The sequence below is a fragment of the Scleropages formosus genome, chromosome 7, assembly GCF_900964775.1.
Source record: "Scleropages formosus chromosome 7, fSclFor1.1, whole genome shotgun sequence".
Classification (NCBI taxonomy): domain Eukaryota; kingdom Metazoa; phylum Chordata; class Actinopteri; order Osteoglossiformes; family Osteoglossidae; genus Scleropages; species Scleropages formosus.
The window spans coordinates 8980859-8999183 of record NC_041812.1 but is presented as its reverse complement, the minus strand read 5'-3'; the positions used below and the strand labels follow the sequence as shown (position 1 = coordinate 8999183).

Below are 18325 nucleotides of genomic sequence, written 5' to 3'. Positions count from 1 at the left end.
AAGTGTCGCGTGTTGGACTTCTCTGAATCACCGACTCACTCGCCTCGTCTGACTCCGCGCCAAGTTCGGACACACGACGGACGAGAGATGCTCCGCTAAGAGAGGACGAAGAGAAAGCGATCCTACGACGAGCGCTCCTTCCCTCCTTCTTCTCACGTCACGTCACGTCCGAACGGGAGAGGCTCCCACGAGACAAGTGAACACGCGCGCGGGCGGCTCCACGAGATGTTTCCGGCGGGAGATCACGACGGACCTGTCGCGAGCGTGCCGACGTGCGCGAGGCGGCCGCGCGCGCCCTTAATTATCTGCTTCGCGCTTCTACTTTAACAAAGAAAGAGGCGGATACTTATCGAGCGCGGCGGACTAAGACTTGTGTTCTTGAAATTGAGAACAAACGGGTCGGTGGACAGTGCAGAGACCACTGTGTCCGAGTGGACAATCAGAGTGGACAACCAGGACAACCGGAGTGGAGAACATCACACATGATGATCATGATCATGCGTGTGAACGGACCCTAGCGGAGCCAAAGCGGAGAGGGTGTGATTCTAACTCTAAGCGAAACCCGGATCAGTGTCCATCTCCCGCGTACGCCGGCGCACGACTGACATCCTCCTGCGTGCGTGTGCGTGTGACGGTGTGTGTGTGTGTGACTGTGAGAGAGAGAGAGAGACACCTGCCGGGTCCGAGCAGCGCTTCGAATTGCGGTGAGTGGCCAAATATCGCGACTTAGTTACTTCTCCGCGAGGAACCCAGGTGTCCGCGTGTGTGACCCGTGAGCAGTGTGTTCCCTGCCTGTGCTCATAGTACGTGTGTGTCCAGACGGGCGAGTGTGTTCCGTGTGTGTTGACGACTGTGTGACAAAGGGACGGCCGGCACTCCCTCAGTGACAGCGAACGAGTGTGTGTGTGTGCGTGTGTGTTAGCCCAGAATGAACTGAGGATTGCCTTCATAACGGGCAACTTCAGAGAGACTCTAAGTACAAGCTGTTCTTCACTATCTTTATATACAGTACAGCAGGTACATGGTCAGCAGGTGGCGCAGTGGTTATGGGCTGTCACTGAGTAGTCTGAAGGTGCTAGGTTTGAATCCCATTTCTGCTGTAGAACCAAATTACCCTGAACTGATACAGTAAAATGACTGCTGTATGAAAGGGAAAATCATTATAAAAGTGATTATCTACCAGTGGGGGGGTGCGGTGGGTTGGACCAGGTCCTGCTCTCCAGTGGGTCTGGGGTTCGAGTCCCATTTGGGGTGCCTTGCGAGGGACTGGTGTCCTCTCCCCCTCCAGCCCTACGCCCTGTGTTGCCGGGTTAGGCTCCAGCTCCTCGCGACCCTGTATGGCACACACGGTTTCAGATGATGTGTATGTATCTACAAGTGAGTCATTTTAGATGAAGGTATCAGATAAATAAACATTAATAATGATATAATATTACCTTTTCATTGCATCAGTATGTGCGCTTGGCCAGTATGTTTAGGTAAATATACCGAGTGTCCTATGTGTGAGAGTGCTGGAGGGCAAAAGCAAGGACATCTGTGCATCTTCAACAACCGCTTGGCCTGATCAGGGTCGCAGGGCAAAGGAAGGACAATGTTCGGGATTTCACAGTGAAATCCTCGTAAACTTCATTTTGGGAATAGGCTGTCTTTGGCCTTTGTCTTCAAACTCCAATAAGGGTGAGTGAAATTGGAGGAAATCAATCAAGTCCATCACATAATTACTGTCATTATTGCTGAAACCTTTAAAGATTCTGCATGGTGAGATGATCTGTCAACTGAGATCCATCAACTATCTAAAGACAGAAGGTGGAGCGCTCTGTGTCTGACCAACAACAGCTGTTAGGTGACTTGACCACTAAGGTGGATGCTGGACATCTGTCCTTGTTAATGTTATAGATACAAGAGAAGTACAACACAGGTAGGAGGCAAATAGGATATTGTTCTGTGTAGAAAATGAGTTGGACTTGGTCAAAGGCTGAAGATGTGCAGGATATGATGATGGTTAGAAGATGAACGGGATGTGATTATGGGTAGAAACCAAGGAGAATGTGGTAATGATATGAAATTGAGTAGGATGTGGTTATATAAGATGGGTAGAATATACTGTTGTTGGAACTGTGAAAAATATAGTAAATATATTTAACCAAAAATTTGAAGGTTAAAACAACACTTTATTTAGTGTTTTGTTCTCCATTCACAAGATAACTGTATTTATATAGTAGTGTCCTTCAGTACATTTGTCATGCATCATGTAGGGAGTAAAATCATTAACATTTTTAATGTGCATTTTTAATTTTACAGAGAGGAAAGAAACAAGTAGTAGTTCTTTGTTCCCATATTTTCTGAATAGTTTTCAAAAACATGTACTTTCAGCTTTAGCTGAAGTCCAGCAGAAGAGGCGGAATTTTACATGATGTCAGTACGTACAGTGCAGCAGAAAACGGGTATGATTTCCATCCCTTTGTGGATGGTGTGTAAGGGCTTGAAGAACGCAGAAATACGGGCAGAGCGATGTTGCCGGTTTGTGATGCGAAGTCATGAAGCAGGTGATTGCGGATCACGTGCCGTGTGAAGAAAAGGCCCGCGGCTGAGTTTGGGCCTGAAAGGTTGCCATCATTTCTGAAGTCTTGTCTCCATTCGACATAAAGACCACAAAGACCACGCTGTTCTCATATGATTCCTATCAAACTCAGGAATGTAGATCTCGAGATTCTGCTGCTCAGCCCCCAAAAAAATAATGTCAGAAGCCAAAGGTAAACGTGCACAGGGTCTCACTTGGGTTCCTATACAGAAAATGAGAACTCTATTATGGAAATGATGCTCTGATTTCCTACAGTGAGGCAGTTAGTGTAGACAGCGAGCGTATGAGGGTCGTTCTTGCGATCTGCAACCGAGCGCTTCTCAACACACACTATGCATGGTTAGTGAAAGTCACGCCAGGTTTTCAGCAGCTTCATTTTCAGAATCTATTTTTTAAAGCGGTAATTGTTTGCAGACGTTCGTTATTCATGCCGATGTGTTGCGCAATCGCTTGTTATAGTCCTGCTCTGCTGAGCATTAATACCAGTCTACTGCTTGTGTTCAGAACCAGATTAGCGATCCTCAGTGGGAAAATAACACTTCGCTAATCTGTCCCGTGATAGAATTATAGGCTGTCGCAGATGTTTACTTGGCAACAAATTGTTTTCAACACATAATTAAAATAAATGGAGAAAGAGAGGAGAGTTGGTTTTAATTATCCATAATGGGCCTCTCATGTCACTAAAGTAGTGAATGAAAATGGATTTTTCCAGAAGGCTATGTGAGGGTCCAGTCAGTTCTGTTCACTCCGCTCTTCCTTTCTTCCGTAACATCTGTGAGTCAACCTGCCACGTGCTGCAGGTGTGCGCTGTACCAGGTGAACTCTTGCTAAGAGATGCAGTCGATGATGCCCTGGCCACACCCACCTCTCGTTAAACTCGTTAAGGAAAAATGAGCACCGATAGCAGCCAATTAAATTTCGGCATAGTGGCAGTGAGTAGCACTGTTGTCTCACTGTGCCTGGGTGGTGTGAGAGGACATGGGTTCGATCCCCACTCAGTCTGATGGAGTTTGCATGTTCTCCCTGTGTCTGTATGGGTTTCCTCTGGGTACTCTGGTTTCCTCATACAAGTGCAAAGATATACTGTTCAGGTTCCCCCTAGTGTGTGAGTGACAGAGAGTGTGTTCCACTTGATGTATGGATGAGTGACCCAGTGTAAGTAGTGTATCTAGCAGTGTAAGTCACCTTGGTGAATAAGGTGTGTGGGCTCATAACACTACAGAGAGTTCATTGCAAGTCGCTTTGGACCAAAGTGTCTGCTAAATAAATAAATGTAAAGAGTATTAAAAAAGCAAGGGGGTGCGGTGGCGCAGTGGGTTGGACCGCAGTCCTACTCTCCGGTGGGTCTGGGGTTCGGGTCCCGCTTGGGGTGCCTTGCGACGGACTGGCGTCCCGTCCTGGGTTTGTCCCTCCCCCTCCGGCCTTCCGCCCTGTGTTACCGGGTAGGCTCCGGTTCCCCGTGACCCCGTATGGGACAAGCGGTTCTGAAAATGTGTGTGTGTGTGTGTGTGAGTATTAAAAAAGGAAGAGCTGAGCAGGTAGTTGCATTGTCAGTGGTTTTGTTCATTTCCCTTCTCCAGCTTTGTCTTCATTTTGGTGTGGCTAGTTTTATGCTATAATTTCTGACTTGAAACACTTCTTTTAGTATTTATGTTTGTCTCTGTTTTATCATGAGAATAAATAAACATAGTGCCTGGTCACTGTCCGGACCAGACGCTCGCCGATGTGCCACAGTGAACCTCTGGCCTTTTCCTTTATCAGGAGCTCGGACCCCCGACGTGGTACTTTGTCCAGACACTCCTGGGGCCGCTGAACTCAGGATGGTGCTGCTGCGTTCTAGTGTCACGTGAAACATAGGGGCCTGGGACAGCTGGACCCAAGTGCAGCCTCCTTTGTCCAGAGACGAGGGATGGAGCGAGTTATCGTGTGGGGGACAGGCGAAGGGTTGGTCGATTGGCAGTCGGGGTCAGAGCAAAGATCCATGGACGAGGTCAGGGGACTTAGCGAAGGGTCGGTCGAACAGGACAGGAACAAGGATCCGTGGACGTGGTCAGGAAACGAAGCAAAGCAAAGAGACAAAAACCAGAGGACGTGAATGAAGTGTCACGGGAAAGGGCGGTTGTCTCTGACGAGATTCCACAAAGGTCTGGGAGTTGCGGAGTGTCTTTTAAAGGGTACGTGCTGAACTGGAGTCAGGTGCTGTTGACTGAGTTGTGGGCGTGGACGTGACATCTAGACCCTTAGGCTAATTTGGCTCATGAGCTCATCATTATGGAGGAAAGAAAATTAATTTGTCATTTCTCTGAAGCTCTGTTGCTGAGATTTTGGAAATTTGAAATGTATCTGCACCAACTTAAAATAGGAAAAACATAAAAGTTATTCTGTGTAGACTAGTGGAGGAGTCCACCCACAAAGCCTCCGTTTGGCTTCTGGACAGAACCTCAGCATGTCCTTCATGTGTACAGGATGTCACCTGGTCTTCACATTGACAGGATGAGGCAGGAAACTGGTGCTTCTGTGTTTAAGGGGTTGGGGGCATTTACTGGAGTAAGTGTATTCAGGCGGCGTTCACCTCCCGATCACATATATGACATGGAATTAAGGTCTGAGACTAGATCCATGAAGGCTCCACCAAAGAGTGTCCTCTTGTTCCTGATCTAGAAGAGAACCCGGAACCACCCAACGGAGCAACTGCTAGCTGGGAACATGATGGGGAAGATGCTGGACCTCTCAGGCCTGACGGAGGAGGAAGTGGAGCATGTGCTGGAGGTGGTGAGGAGAGACATGAGGCTGCGCAGAAAGGAGGAGGAACGGCTCAGGTGAGAACAGCCCCGCCCACCACGCGCACCCCCAGCTCACCGATAGGTTCGGTGATGGAGGATGTACCTTTGTGGCCGTTCGTTCTGAGGACTCTCACTGACCGTGTCCTTTCTGGTTGAGCGGCTGCCCGGGGTCACTGAGTCTCCTCTCAATGCCTTGGTTGTGCTGATGCCACGGCAGGTGACCTTTTACCAGCTCCTGTCTGACTGCGTGATCCTGAGGAAAATGTGATTTCGTAGCCCTACGAGGTGTCGCTGCTTTGAGTGGGAGTCGTGTAAGTCCTCATGAGCGGCGCCCACAGCGAGAGGTGACAGATGGTACAGTCTTCAGGGCATCCTTCTGTGCCTCTGGGTAAAGTGGGCATGTCATTTCTGTGTTCCCTGGTAAACTGGGCACATCCTCGCTGTCTTACTGGGTAAACTGGGTTGTCTTCTAGTCCCAGTAATGTGGGTGTGTCCTCCCTGCCCTGCTGGGTAAACTGGGTGTCGAGCCTCTCTTTGCTTTCACACGTTGCCTCTACCTGCAGTGTGTTTCCCAGAGGCCTCAGAGGATCCCGTCCCCAGGTCCATGTGCAGTGCCAGGCTTCCTGCTCTGTGGGATTGTGGGTAGGAAACACTCATCTTGCCAACACAACAGGTATCGTGCAGAAAGAGCCCGATTATAGCTGACTCGGCAAAACCGCGGCCAAGCGGCTCGGAGTAAACGTTTTAAACATCGAGCGTATGCAGTAGAGCACTGTATATTGGGAATACACACACACACACACGAATAATAATGAGGATAACAGGAAGAAGAGTGATGGACTGTACACGCTCCTCTGGTCATACTGGGCTAGTGGAGCTCCCCGTGTTCCCGGGACTGTGCGACACAGGTCTCCCTTCCTGCTCCCTGCTGTTCGCAAACTTCTCCCCTACCCGGGACAGGAAAGACCCGGCCTTTCCCATTTCTCCAAGACCGATTTCCTGCGAGCGAAGACGGCCGTCGCCAACGAGCATGAGCGAGTCAGTGACAAACACAGAGCTGAGGGGGCGGTTACCCCCTCAAATGGTCGTTCTCACCCGTGCTGCTATCTGGGGTCCTGCCGGTTTGGCTCAACAGTATTTCATTTTGGATCAAGTAGATTTAAGTTTAAATGTTGCAAAAATAAAGGAAAAGCAGGGACAACAGGGGGCATAATAGTTAGGACTCTCATCTTATCTGAAGGTCCTGGGTTCAGATCACCATCACACAGAAGCTTTGATTGAGGTTCTTTCGCTTAATTGACACAGAGAACAACCTGCTGTATAAATGAGTAAATCAGTGGAAAGTTAATAACACAACAGTGGTGTCTTGACAGATACTACTCTGATTTCTCTGTTAAAAATTGATCTGATTTATTGTAAAAGTCAAAAGTGCCAGCATTCTGCTAAATGTAGAATGAAGGAACTTTTTTACATTTATTTATCAGACACTTTTCTCCAAAGCAACTTCTAATGAACTCTGTGTAGTGTTATGAGCCCACACACCTTATTCACCGCGGTGACTTACACTGCTAGATACACTACTTACACTGGGGTCACTCATCCATACATCAGTGGAACACACTCTCTCTGTGTCACTCACACACTATGGGGAAACCTGAACAGCATGTCTTTGGAGTGTGGGAGGAAACCAGAGCACTTGGAGGAAACCCACGCAGACACAGGGAGAACATGCAAACTCCACACAGACTGAGCGGGGATCGAACCCCCGTCCTCTCGCACCACCCAGGCGCTGTGAGACAGCAGAGCTACTCGCTGTGCCCCCATTATTTATATTAATTCAAGCAGAAGACATGAATGAAATCATTTGTATTGTTTCATACTTGAGATGTGTGACGTAATATTGATAAAATGAAACGGCGCTTGCTGACTGGGTGAGTTGGTGTACCTGTATCTGTAGCAGGTTGCAGGTGTAATTGGTTCCCTGCCCACAAGAGCTCCCTGTCTGACTGGCTTCTTGATGTGGACCAGGAGCTCATGTTTTCCTGGGAAAACCTCTTGGTTTCCTTGCACAGGGGGGCCTTTTTCTGTTCCATGCTGTTCCTCTTCCTTGACTCAGCGCTCTTTAAAATGCATATCATTCCATCCTTTGTTTGTTTGTTTATTCGGAGTGCGTAGCGCAGTCGACACTGAATAACAATGTGTAATTTCTTCATCATCAGAAGCGCACCCTTGCATAAATTAGCAGATCGTTCCCTGTCGGTGTCTTGAACATGAATCTAAACTCAGTCGTCCACATTCAAAAGTGCTACTGCAGGAACACCAGCCTGGGAACTGTGTGTGTGTATCATATATTGTTGTTATGTTGTTGTCTTACACATTGGCTCATTGTATCAACACAGAAATGGAACAGCTCATATTTATCCGACTACATTTGTATCATACCTCTCAATATTTTTAATATGCTCAAACTGGTGAGATCACAGAAAAGTGTAAGTGAAAATATTGTGGAGCTCGCCTGCGTTGTTCTCTGGGTTAGATGTTTCTCCTGAAAACCTCCCTAATATCAGAAAGCCCTTAACATTCCACGTGTCTAATATGTGAATGTCCCACCGTTTCCCATTAATCCTCCTCATCACTGGAGTGAACAGTAATCGCTGTGGAACAATGGGCCTCTTTTCATGTGGGTAAACCTGCTTAACGGATAGAGGTGTGTGTGTGTGTGTGCGTGTGTGGGGACATGGTGGCCTCTGGAAAGCCAGATGCTCCCTGGAACGGGCGCTGTGAACATGGACTTCGAAACGCGTTTCATTCCTCGTCTCGTTCCCACACAAAGGGAGGAAGCGCCGACGACGCAGAGTTAAAAATAGCAGTAAAGTCATATCCCTTCCATCCATCGCCAATGTCACGTATGTGTAGAGCGATACGGAGAGCGGACGCCGCCTTCCTCTCCGCCCTCGGTCTCCCGCCTCGTACTGTATGCGTGTGCAGTTTTATGGGTGGAGCTGTAGGTAGTGCTGGTGCCTCACCGCTCCTGGACTGTGGGTTCCAGCTCAGTCTGCCAGCATTTGTGTGGGTGTCCTCCTGGTGCTCTGGTTTCATGTGGTGGAACGACCTTCCCCTGTCACTCAGAACTGCTGAAACTCTGTCTACATTCAAGAAGGGTGTGAAAAGTCACCTTTTCCGGACTCACTTCGCCCATGATCTCCTAAGCCCGTGTAAAGTGTAAATGTTCATGCGCCGTAACTTTACGATCGTCCCCTGATAAAAATTTACACAGCCGCTACTCCTGTATGGTATGTAAATGTTTGCGTACCTTAAAAAAAAAAAAAAAAAAAATTGTAGGAAGGTGATCAGGATTAGTCTATCTGGAGTTTTGTGCAGTTACTTGAGCGATGAACATCGGTGCATCAAGTGGAAAGAAACAAACGAGGTTTACCCAAGAATCACATGTCTGCAGCCATGTCTCTCTTTCTTAGTGTAAAGCACAAATTGAATTTTCGCTGAGATGTTCGTCGCTTTGGAGAAAAGCGTCCGCTAAATGAATTACTGTAAAGGTAAATGTTTCCTCCCACAGCCCAAAGACATGTTTCAGGAGGATTGGTGACTAAATTGCCCTGAGTGTGTGTGTGTGTGTGTGTGTGTGTGTGTGTGTGTGTGTGTGTGTGTGTGTGTGTGTGTAAAAGTATCAATGGCTGTAGGGAGTCGAATACAGTCAGTCGAAAGCTGTAAGTCACCTTAGACTAAGATGTTCGCGAAATACTGTCTCCATCCCTCAGGAGAAGAGCATCTGCTAAAGGAGTGTAAATGTGAAGAAAAGGAGAGCGGATGGACAGAGGGTGTTGAAATGTGCCTCTAGATGTTCCACTGCTCCTTCCCTCCATTTCGGTTAAATACGCATGTAATTTTTTTTATCCCACACTTTTCCCCAAGGTGACTTACGATGTTGGCTTTGTGCACTGAGCTACGTACGCTGATTTACCTGTTTATGCACCTGGGTATTTTTTACTGTATCCGTTCCTGGTAAGTACCTTGACGTAGGGTACAACAGCAGGAGAACCTTGAGCGACTGCAAGGTGGCGGCTCTAAAGGCCGTGCCACCTGCTGCTCCTCTCGGTGCCATAGTGTCCAAAGAAAGGTCCGTTTCCACTTTTGCACGAGGGTCCTTCGCTTTCCTTACGTTCTTAAGGGAGTCCGTGGCTTCGGAACGGGTAAGAACCTCCGTTCCCCAGCGTTGACGGCAGCATTCCGATCGGGCCGGATAGACGCCTCCTCTCGCACGAGGAGAGCGTGTTCTCGGAGTTCACGTACAGCTCTGGTCTGGGGGCTCACCCGAAGCATGACTTCACTCATCGCATGGATCTCAAACTCTTTTCCCTCCCTCTTCCATAACGGAGATGAGAAATTAGTGTGAAGTTACTTGAAACTTTCCAGGTTTTCTTGAGCAGTTGGTCCCTGCACATTATACCCTGGTGGCTGACAGGAAATGCAGCTGGCGCCACCCACTGTCTACAGGAAGTGCCCCTTGATAACGGTGGTGATTGATGTACAGTTGACATCATTTCCGCTCCCCTGCTTGGCGGACAATGTCACACCACAGTACAGGACCACAGCCTTTACTCCCAGGGGTGAACATGAGTTCAAACCACCGCACTACTGAGGTCTGGGAACTACAAGCAGCCTGGCAAGAATGAGCTCTCAGCACAGTGGGAGGAGCTAAGGATGCAAATGATGTGATGTTACCAGAGGGTGGAGCTAATTAAAGAAGCTCACTTCTAGAGCTGTTGGGTCTCTTTTGTGTGGTGCTGATATCTTTTCTGGCACAGTGTCCCTTTCCAAGAACTCTGAGAATCTCTTGAGCTCTACTGATGGCAGTGTGGGGCAGCAGGTGGCGCTGCGGTTAAGGAACAGGACTGTTTGAGGGTGGTCCGCCGTCCATCCTGACATTTTGTCCATCGTTGTTGTGATTTATTCGAATATCATCTCTGGGTTTTGTGTGTGTGTGTGTATATTATTGACTTGGGTATGTCACATGCTCATACAGGCACGCGCACACAGACTCTCGCTGCGTAGATGCCAGCAAAGCAACGGACTCGCTGAATCAGACGTGATCATCCCACTCAGCAAAGTGCGATTAGTGCCTATAAGGCCCGTCCAACTTTATTTTTATTTTTATGTTTGAGTAGGATGTATTTATTTAATTTGGGCGAGTTTGATTTTGTAACTGTTGTCCGAGTTCGTCCAACTTCCTCTGAATCACAGCGCCGAGCCGAGATCCAGTCGGACGAGAACTAGGGTGAGGAAGCAGCGTCATTCAAACGCACGCAACTCTCCTTCACGGTTCGTGGATCCCCAGTACACTCCTGTACATTAACTACTGCTATGAAATACATATTTAATCCACAGCAGTTCACACTTTTATTAAACAGCTGACATGCAGGGATTTACTGGACACGGTGTTGTGTAGAGGTCAGGAGGAAAACATGAAACTACATTTACTTTTATTCATTTAGCAGATGATTTTCTCCAAAGCTAAGTACTAGTAAGAGTAAACATTGTATACTGGCAGGGATTCAGCAGCTCTGAGGGGCAGAGGGAGTTGATCCATTATTTACACACTTGACTGCTTCCTGGGCTGAGATGATGAGGTTGGATATCCACACCATGACTCCACATACCTACATACATTCATACCTACATATGAATTACTGCAATACAAACATTAAAATGTGCTGCAAAACTGTCTTGAAACTGAAACTCTATCAAAAGACAGCGTTTGGTTTTTTCGGGTTCTGTCAAAGAGCCTCTCGTCGAGGACGTTGGTGCAGGAAGAAGCTGTGCTTAGACAGTGAGGGGACGTGACCCAGTAGTGCTACTCAGCACATCTGCGCTATGCTCCACACTTTCAGCTGCTCATGTTTCCTCACACACTGCAGAAATCTTTGCTCAGTGAAAAATAATCCACAGGAAAACAATTCCGCAGCTATTCTTCCACCTGCTCAAGCAGATTCACAAGGGGTGGTTGTCATGAGGGTGATGTGATGGGTCTGGGTTGTCATGATTTAAGTGCAGCCTGGATGGGATTAGTCACCTTCTCCGGCTGGTCGCACACGGTTGTGTTTCTGTGTGTGTCTGTACATGTGTGCGGGTCTGAAGATGTGTGTGTGTGTGTGTGTGCTTACTGAAGGATGCTCTCCCGCGCGCCACATGTCACTGAGCCTTGGGATGCTGTAATGGAAGTTGTGGGTTGCCATGGAAACAGGGGTGGTTTGAGACTGGCAGCTGAATCCAGGGTGATGTGGTTCTGAGGAGGTCTGATGACCAGATCAAATGCTTAACTGAAACAGTCCTTCACGCATCGCATCTCACTGGTTTCACCACCGTGCTGCTCTGCTGGGGACCGACTGTGGGACAGCGATGCTGCTGCTGCATCTGGTTTACACTGAAACTACCTTGGAAATGTACTGGCAGTGATTGATTTGGAGGTTTTGTATTTGGATCTTTAAAAAACTTCTTCCTGCAGCAGACCAAACTCAACCTGTGTTTACCCTTTGAGTAGATGGATGGCAGTAAAGAGCTTCCAAACACAATGGGAGTGTGGGACCACCTTAATTCAACTCAGTTCCACAGTGCCTACAGTCTCAGATGAGAAATGTTGCACACATGTTTATGGGATGAATCGATCGACTGTTGGCATCGAGGGGCTGCACTGGTGCATCGGGTTTGGCCGGATCCTGCTCTCCGGAGGGTCTGGGGTTCAAGTCCTGCTTGGAGTGCCTTGCGATGGACTGGCGTCCCGTCCTGGGTGTGTCCCCTCCCCCTCCGGCCTTGCGCCCTGCGTTGCCGGGTTAGGCTCCGGTTTGCCGTGACCCTGCTTGGGACAAGCGGTTGAAGATATTATGCGTGTGTGTGATTGTGACTCGCGTTAAAAGCGACTGAGTTATGAACAAAACAAGTAATGAATAGAGTTTCAGTCCCAGCTGCATGTGCAGATGAAGGAGCTGGTGGATGTGGTCCTCGTGTCTCGTGCAACACTTGCTCCGCTGTGTATCTACACCACAGGCACACCTGGCAGCGCTGCTCCTGGCATTTGAACATTGAACACCCTCTGCTGTCAGGTTCTCCCAGCCCATCGTCACTCTTCTGACAGTTTTTTTTGCAGTAAACAACATCTGTACTTCTGCCCGCTTGCTTGTTTTTCCACGTCTCTCGTTAATCTGGAGAGATCAGCCCATGTCGGCTCCGTGCCTCGAACCATCTGCTGTCACCTGAATGGAGCGCAGAGATTGTGAGGGCGATGAGGAGGATGACTAAGGACTCAACGTGGTGAAATGGTAACGTTGGTGCTTTGCTTCCAGGTGGCTGTATTGTGTCGTGTTATTATTATAATATCATATTATTAAAATGACATCATTGTTATATCATTAAGATGCTGCGTGTGAGGTGTGAGCTGTGTTTGTTCATCACCGGAGTCAGCAGCCAGCAGAGTAGCAGTTTGGCAGTTTGGAAACGTCGCAGGCCTGCTGGTCCCGTCTTGACCCCCTGCAGCCTTCGTGAGGCGCTCTTCTCAGAGGAGCCTTCACTGGTTGACATGGTAAACATGGTGAAGGGCTGTCCCTGAACACACACACACACACACACACACACATTTTCAGAACCGCTCGTCCCATACGGGGTCACGGGGAACCGGAGCCTACCCCGTAACACAGGGCGTAAGGCCAGAGGGACCCCAAGCGGGACTCGAACCCCAGACCCACTGAAGAGGAGGACCCGGTCCAACCCACTGCGCCACCGCACGCCCCCACTGTCCCTGAACATGTTATCATTTTTAATAACCGGTTCATTAAGCATGTGTTACAATGGTTTGTGGTGCTTCTGGAAGCCTGTTGTATTTGGTTCTTTTTTTTTTTTTTTTTAAATATTTGACTGAATTGTACAACATTTAAAAAAAAATGTGTATCAGGTGTGGGTGATGTTAGAACCGGGGTAAGAGGAGACTTGCGGACACTCTGTAAGGGTTTTACCCATTTGTAGCTATTCTGATTTTAATCACTTTAAAGGTTTATATGTGTAAACTCCGAGAGTTTTATCTTTAGGGTCATATATTTGGAGGTTCTGGTCTCACTTGTAAGTCAGCGGGTTTGTGGTTCTCTGGTGATTTCAGCCGGAAGGTGTGTGAATGTGTTCCCACTGACTGGTGAATGAATGTTTTTGGTGGAAGTGTTTTTCCGTGCATTGTGATCGTTAGTCGCATCCTCGATGTATTATCATCACCAAGTTTTGTGTATTTGGCGTTTTCTCTTTTAATTGTTGTATCGGATTTAACGAAGTGGAGAAAAGTCTCACGCCGGTTGCGTGTTTTAGGCTTTTTATCTATTTGATGTGCTTCGTCAGTGCATTCTCTCGCTCGATCGCAATGGTGTAGGGTCACTGTGGGCATCCGCGTGTCCTATGGGTGCTGTGTGACCGGCGGTCGAAAGCCAGGGTTGAGTTGGGGGGCCATGTATAGGTCAACCAAAAATTCACTTATCCTTTTAGACTATTGCTCATTGACCATCTCTCTCTCTCTCTCTCTCTCTCTCTCTCTCTCTCTCTCTCTCTCTCTCTCTCTCTATTCCTCCTCGGCTTGTACTGTCCCTCTCTCACTCCCTCGTTCGCCCGCTCGCTCGCTCGCTCCACCCCGGCAGTGAGATGAGGCAGGAGCTCGAGGAGGAGGACACGCGCTGCCTGCTGCTGTCCAAGCAGGAGCTCTTCAACAAGCGCTGCTGCATGCGCTGCTGCTCGCCCTTCTCCTTCCTCCTGAACCGCAAGCGACCGTGCGCCGACTGCGGCTACAACGTGTGCCGCAGATGCCGGAGCTTCCACAAGAAGGAGCGCGTCTGGCTCTGCACCGCCTGCACGAAGAGCAGGTCTGTGTGTGTGTGTGTGTGTGTGTGTGTGTGTGTGTGTGTGTGTGTGAGAGAGAGGGGACATGCAAGGCAGGAGAATGAACGTGATCCTATGTGTCTGTGTGCGCTTCTCTCTGTGTTTCTGTGCGTGTGTGTGAGAAACTTAATGTGAATGTGTATTGCGTGTGTGTGTATGTGTGTGATTCTGAATCTGACCTGTGGTCTCTGTCCCTGTCTGTGGAGAAGTGTGGCATTCCAGGACACGGCAGTTCCAGCTGTTCTCTGCGGTCACAGTGACCGCGCGTTCAAGTCCAGGTGAAACACTCGCGGTGAGCAGCGGAGGATGGAGGATGGAGGATGGAACGGGCAGTGAGTGGGAGGGTCAGAAACGCATGCTCGCTGCAGTGGGCGGGGCCTGAGGAGACGTCAGGTGGTGCGGGGTGTTCATCCTTCCTCCCGTCCCAAAAGATTATCTGTCCGCTGGACACATGGGTCACGGAACTCACGGACTGGACGTAATTCCAGCCTCGTCGACATTCATTCATCGCCGCACCCCCCCCCCCCAGTTACTACGGTGCGGTCATGGTTTGTGTGGGTATCCTGACCAAGTTGCCTTGAGGTCATACCCCCCATGGTGCCAACTACTTCTACGCGTGAAGCATCGTCTTCATTTCAGTTTTAGGAATAACTTGACTCATATTGTGCCCTGTGATTGGACAAGGCCCTCCGCATGTGTGAAATGATCAGTTGATCAGTATGCACCTCCGGAGCAGAGCGAGGCTTGTTGGAAGGAAATGGAGCAGAGTGTGACTTTTCGAGCTCTGATGCTGTTTGGACGCAAAACCCTACTGGTCCACACATCTTGGTGGGCGCTCAGACGCTCAGGTGCTCTGGTACAGTCCCACAAAGGTAACACAGTCCACTCCTGTCCTTCAGCGACACAGCAGCAGGTGTACAGGATGAGTCCAGATGTCCTCGACAGGGTGCAGCTTCTCCGTTGTCCTACCAGCCAACACTTACCGCGGTAACATGGGCCATCGTGCCCATGTTTTCTAGGCTTTACTAGGGTGCCAATGAAAAATGCTCAAAATATTTTTCCAAGTCTCACCCCTGCATGTTATTCCAGTTTATATAAAACAAATATGGGCCAAATTTCAATGATTTTTAATAGTCGCTCAAGACTCTTGGATGTGTTAGGGATACATTTTATTGTCATTATTCACTTGTGCTAAAATTTTCAGTATAGAGGAATTCTGTGCTATACTGGTGCATTCGTGAAATATATTTTTGCACATGCAATGAGGCTGAATGCAAAATAAACAAACCTGTCTTGAGAAGAAAATCCGATTAATTATAACAAAACCATTACTATCCTATCCCAACGAGACAGGCGTGTTGCTAGTAGGTATTTAAACTAGAGAAGATGCTTTAAGTAAATAAACATCCTTTGTACAAATAAGTACATTTCAGCATTATTATATCCAAAAGGGATTTTTTTTATTCTAACAAACATTTAGCTGATGCTTTTCTCTAAAGTGAATTATAGTGTTAAGGTACCTACAATTATTTACCCCTTTGTACAGTTGTGTTGGGTAATTTTACTGGAGCAATTCAGGGTAAGTACCTTGCTCAAGGGTACTACAGATGGGATTCAAACCCATGATCTTCAGGTCCAGAGGGAGCAGCCCTAACCACTACACTACCAGCTGCCCCTGCAGTACCAGTACATTACAGTAATATAATATCACTGGTACAACATTAGACAGCGAGTGACTTTTAGACATGAGACATAACAGAAATTATTTTCCGCAAAACTCACTTTATGAAACGGAACCAGTCGAGGAGGTGAGACTCACAAACAAGCCACATTTTCTCCCCATCTTTCATGGGCACCCCTGTGTTTACATCTAAAACACGGAGCAATGCATAGAGATGGAGGGAGGGAGAAATGAAACATATTTCCATAATCACACCATGCGGAGCACCGGAATGTCTGTGGGATTTTTACATTTCAGTTTCCATCTTGCAAACATTTCCATAATTAACCAGGTCAGTGCAGAGCAAAGTATGAGCTCCGCTTTTCTGCTCCTCTGCTCCCTTGGGCCTGAGGAAAGGGTGGCCCCAACACCCTCAAAGTGCTGGTCCTCGTTGGAGCTGCCGTCCCATCGCGTCTCTGGACTGGACACCACACCCAGCCCTCGCTCTCCCTCGCTCGTCCTTGCTCGCCTCCGTGCCAAATCAGTCCTTCCTCCTGCCGTTCGCTGGGAAATGTGGGCCCGTCATTCATCGCGTTCCATCCTTCCGTCATTGGGCTGCGATCACACGTTGGGCTCCGTGTCCTGACCTCTCTGTGAGTTTCTCTGAGAGCACTGCCACATCACCCCATACCACATCAACGGCTTCGGAAGGTGCAGCTTTTGTTGTGTGATACCGGCCCAACTGTGTGACCGCTTTTTCTTTTAACAACCGTGGTTATTGCAGTCAGTGTTGATCGGCTGGGAAGGACAAGCAGTATAGATCGCATGAATGCAGAGGACTGGGAGGTAACGGTCAAGTGGACCAGGAAGACTGGGAGATAAAGGCCAAATGGACCAAGAGGACTAGGAGGTAAAGGTCAAGTAGGCCAGGAGAACTGAGAGGTAGGGGTCAAGGGGACCAGGAGAACTGAGAGGTAAGGGTCAAGTGGACCAGAAGGACCAAGAGGACTGGGAGGTAAAGGTCAAGTAGAGCAGGAGAACTGAGATGTAAGGGTCAAGTAGACCAGGAAGACTGGGAAATAAAGGTCAAGGGGACCAGGAGGACTGTGAGGTAAAGGTCAAGAAGACCAGGAAAATTGAGAGGTTAGGGTCAAGCGAACTGTTCAGGGCACCGTTCAGTGACCATGTGCTTTGTGGAACCCCCTTTACCACATTTCTGGTCTTCTCACTGTGCTCCATTTGGTGATATATCTGAAGATGGACTCATGAAAACATGGGCACAGAAGAGGAAACATGCTAATGAGCTCAATGTAAACAGTGTGCATATGGTGATTGTGGTAATTGTTTGTGAGTCATGCTTTGGGAGAATCCTGTCATCTTCGCTGTTGGGCGTCTTGTCTGAGTTGTGGCAGTGAGCGAAGAAGTTGTGAAGGTGTGAGGCACAATGGGGGAGTTGGACAGAGAGGGAGGCTGTCTTCAGAGTGTGTGTTCATCATTCCGCTTCTCCAGCAGGGGCAGCTGTCTCAGCCGAGCTCTTGCTCACGCTCACACCAGGAATTCTCTTTCTCCTCCTGCTCTCTCAGGATTTCTTCTCCAGGCTTCCAGATCTTACAGGTCCTGTTATCTCTCGTATGATTTGTTGATACTGGCTGAGGAGGAACCCACTTGCTTTGCTGTTGGCTGACGTCTCCACGCAGTATCTGCCCCCCTGGGGATTTGTTTATCTCGCTGTTAGGATCAGAATAAAGAACTATCAGACCTCCCAAGCTCCACATTCAGCATCTTATTTGCCATTCCTCGCTCACTTCGATTCAGAGAAGCATTTTTTTTTGGTTTGTCTTTGGAGCCCAATGGTCCAAAGTTCAGGTCTTAAGCAGCCATTAGAGTCTGAGTGTAGATCATTGTACATCTCTTCAGCTTTCGTGAAGATGTTTTCGAAGATATGAATGACAAGGCCACAGGCTATAAATATTTCAGAAGATTCTTTACCAAGAAAATACAATTTTAGTCCTCTGGTATGTTCCAGGATACACGTGTTGAGTCCAAAGATTTGTGGAGGTTTCAGTGTTTGAATAGATGCTTGTTTGAGACCCTGAGAGCCTTTACTCATGTCAGTGATTTTAATTCATCTCAAACCCATTGGCTCATCCCAAGACCAGTGAGTCAACAGGTGTCTCTGATGTTTCGTTGTCAGCTGCTGGAAACCATGCCAGATTCAGAGAGCCCTTTTCCACCATTAAGAAACCTGTCTGTATTTTGAACCAAGTCTCCGGTTACCTGTTCAGGGAGTTCCTGTGCAGATGGTGGTTTGGCACCCACGGATGCAAAGTCCTGAAATCTCAACTGCGAGGGGTGGTTCCGGTACTCCAGATGGCAGAT

The 18325-nt window shown here is 48.3% G+C and overlaps 1 protein-coding gene across 1 annotated transcript in view; it reads left to right on the top strand.

Moving 5' to 3' along the window:
• Window positions 1–634: 634 nt before the first annotated feature.
• The window catches only part of LOC108937567 (rab effector MyRIP-like), a 30656-nt gene continuing 12965 nt past the window's right edge, over window positions 635–18325 (top strand). The window contains exons 1-3 of the mRNA XM_029253529.1: window positions 635–704; window positions 5243–5400; window positions 14049–14270. Of these exons, the coding sequence (XP_029109362.1) occupies window positions 5288–5400; window positions 14049–14270 (335 nt within the window). The 5' untranslated portion in view covers window positions 635–704; window positions 5243–5287. The remainder of the gene's footprint in view (window positions 705–5242; window positions 5401–14048; window positions 14271–18325) is intronic.